This window comes from Phaethon lepturus, unplaced genomic scaffold (assembly GCF_000687285.1).
Source record: "Phaethon lepturus isolate BGI_N335 unplaced genomic scaffold, ASM68728v1 scaffold35796, whole genome shotgun sequence".
NCBI lineage: Eukaryota > Metazoa > Chordata > Aves > Phaethontiformes > Phaethontidae > Phaethon > Phaethon lepturus.
In genome coordinates, this window is record NW_010547478.1 from 1,162 (window position 1) to 1,390 (window position 229).

The 229-nt window shown below is 67.2% G+C and overlaps 1 protein-coding gene across 1 annotated transcript in view; it reads right to left on the reverse strand.

The window, feature by feature from the left end:
• Window positions 1-224, reverse strand: part of LOC104622779 (serine/threonine-protein kinase receptor R3-like) — a gene marked incomplete at both ends in the record, with an annotated part of 1,165 nt that extends 941 nt beyond the window's left edge. The window contains 2 exons of the mRNA XM_010289656.1: window positions 3-51; window positions 125-224. Of these exons, the coding sequence (XP_010287958.1) occupies window positions 3-51; window positions 125-224 (149 nt within the window). The remainder of the gene's footprint in view (window positions 1-2; window positions 52-124) is intronic.
• Between the last annotated feature and the right edge of the window lie 5 nt (window positions 225-229).

Below are 229 nucleotides of genomic sequence, written 5' to 3' on the forward strand. Positions count from 1 at the left end.
GCCAGAGCTGGGTGCTGGAGTTCCTCGACGTCATGTCGGAGGCGATGAAGCCTGGACGGGGAGATGAGCCGGGACCGTGGGGCGGCCGCGCAGCTGCCCCCTGCCCCCCCGGCCCCCCACTCACCCAGGATGTTGTCGTGCCGGAGGAGGACGGTGTTGTAGATCTCTGTCTCACGGAACCACGACTGCTCATCCCGGGAGGAGAAGATCTTCACGGCCACGCTCTCCC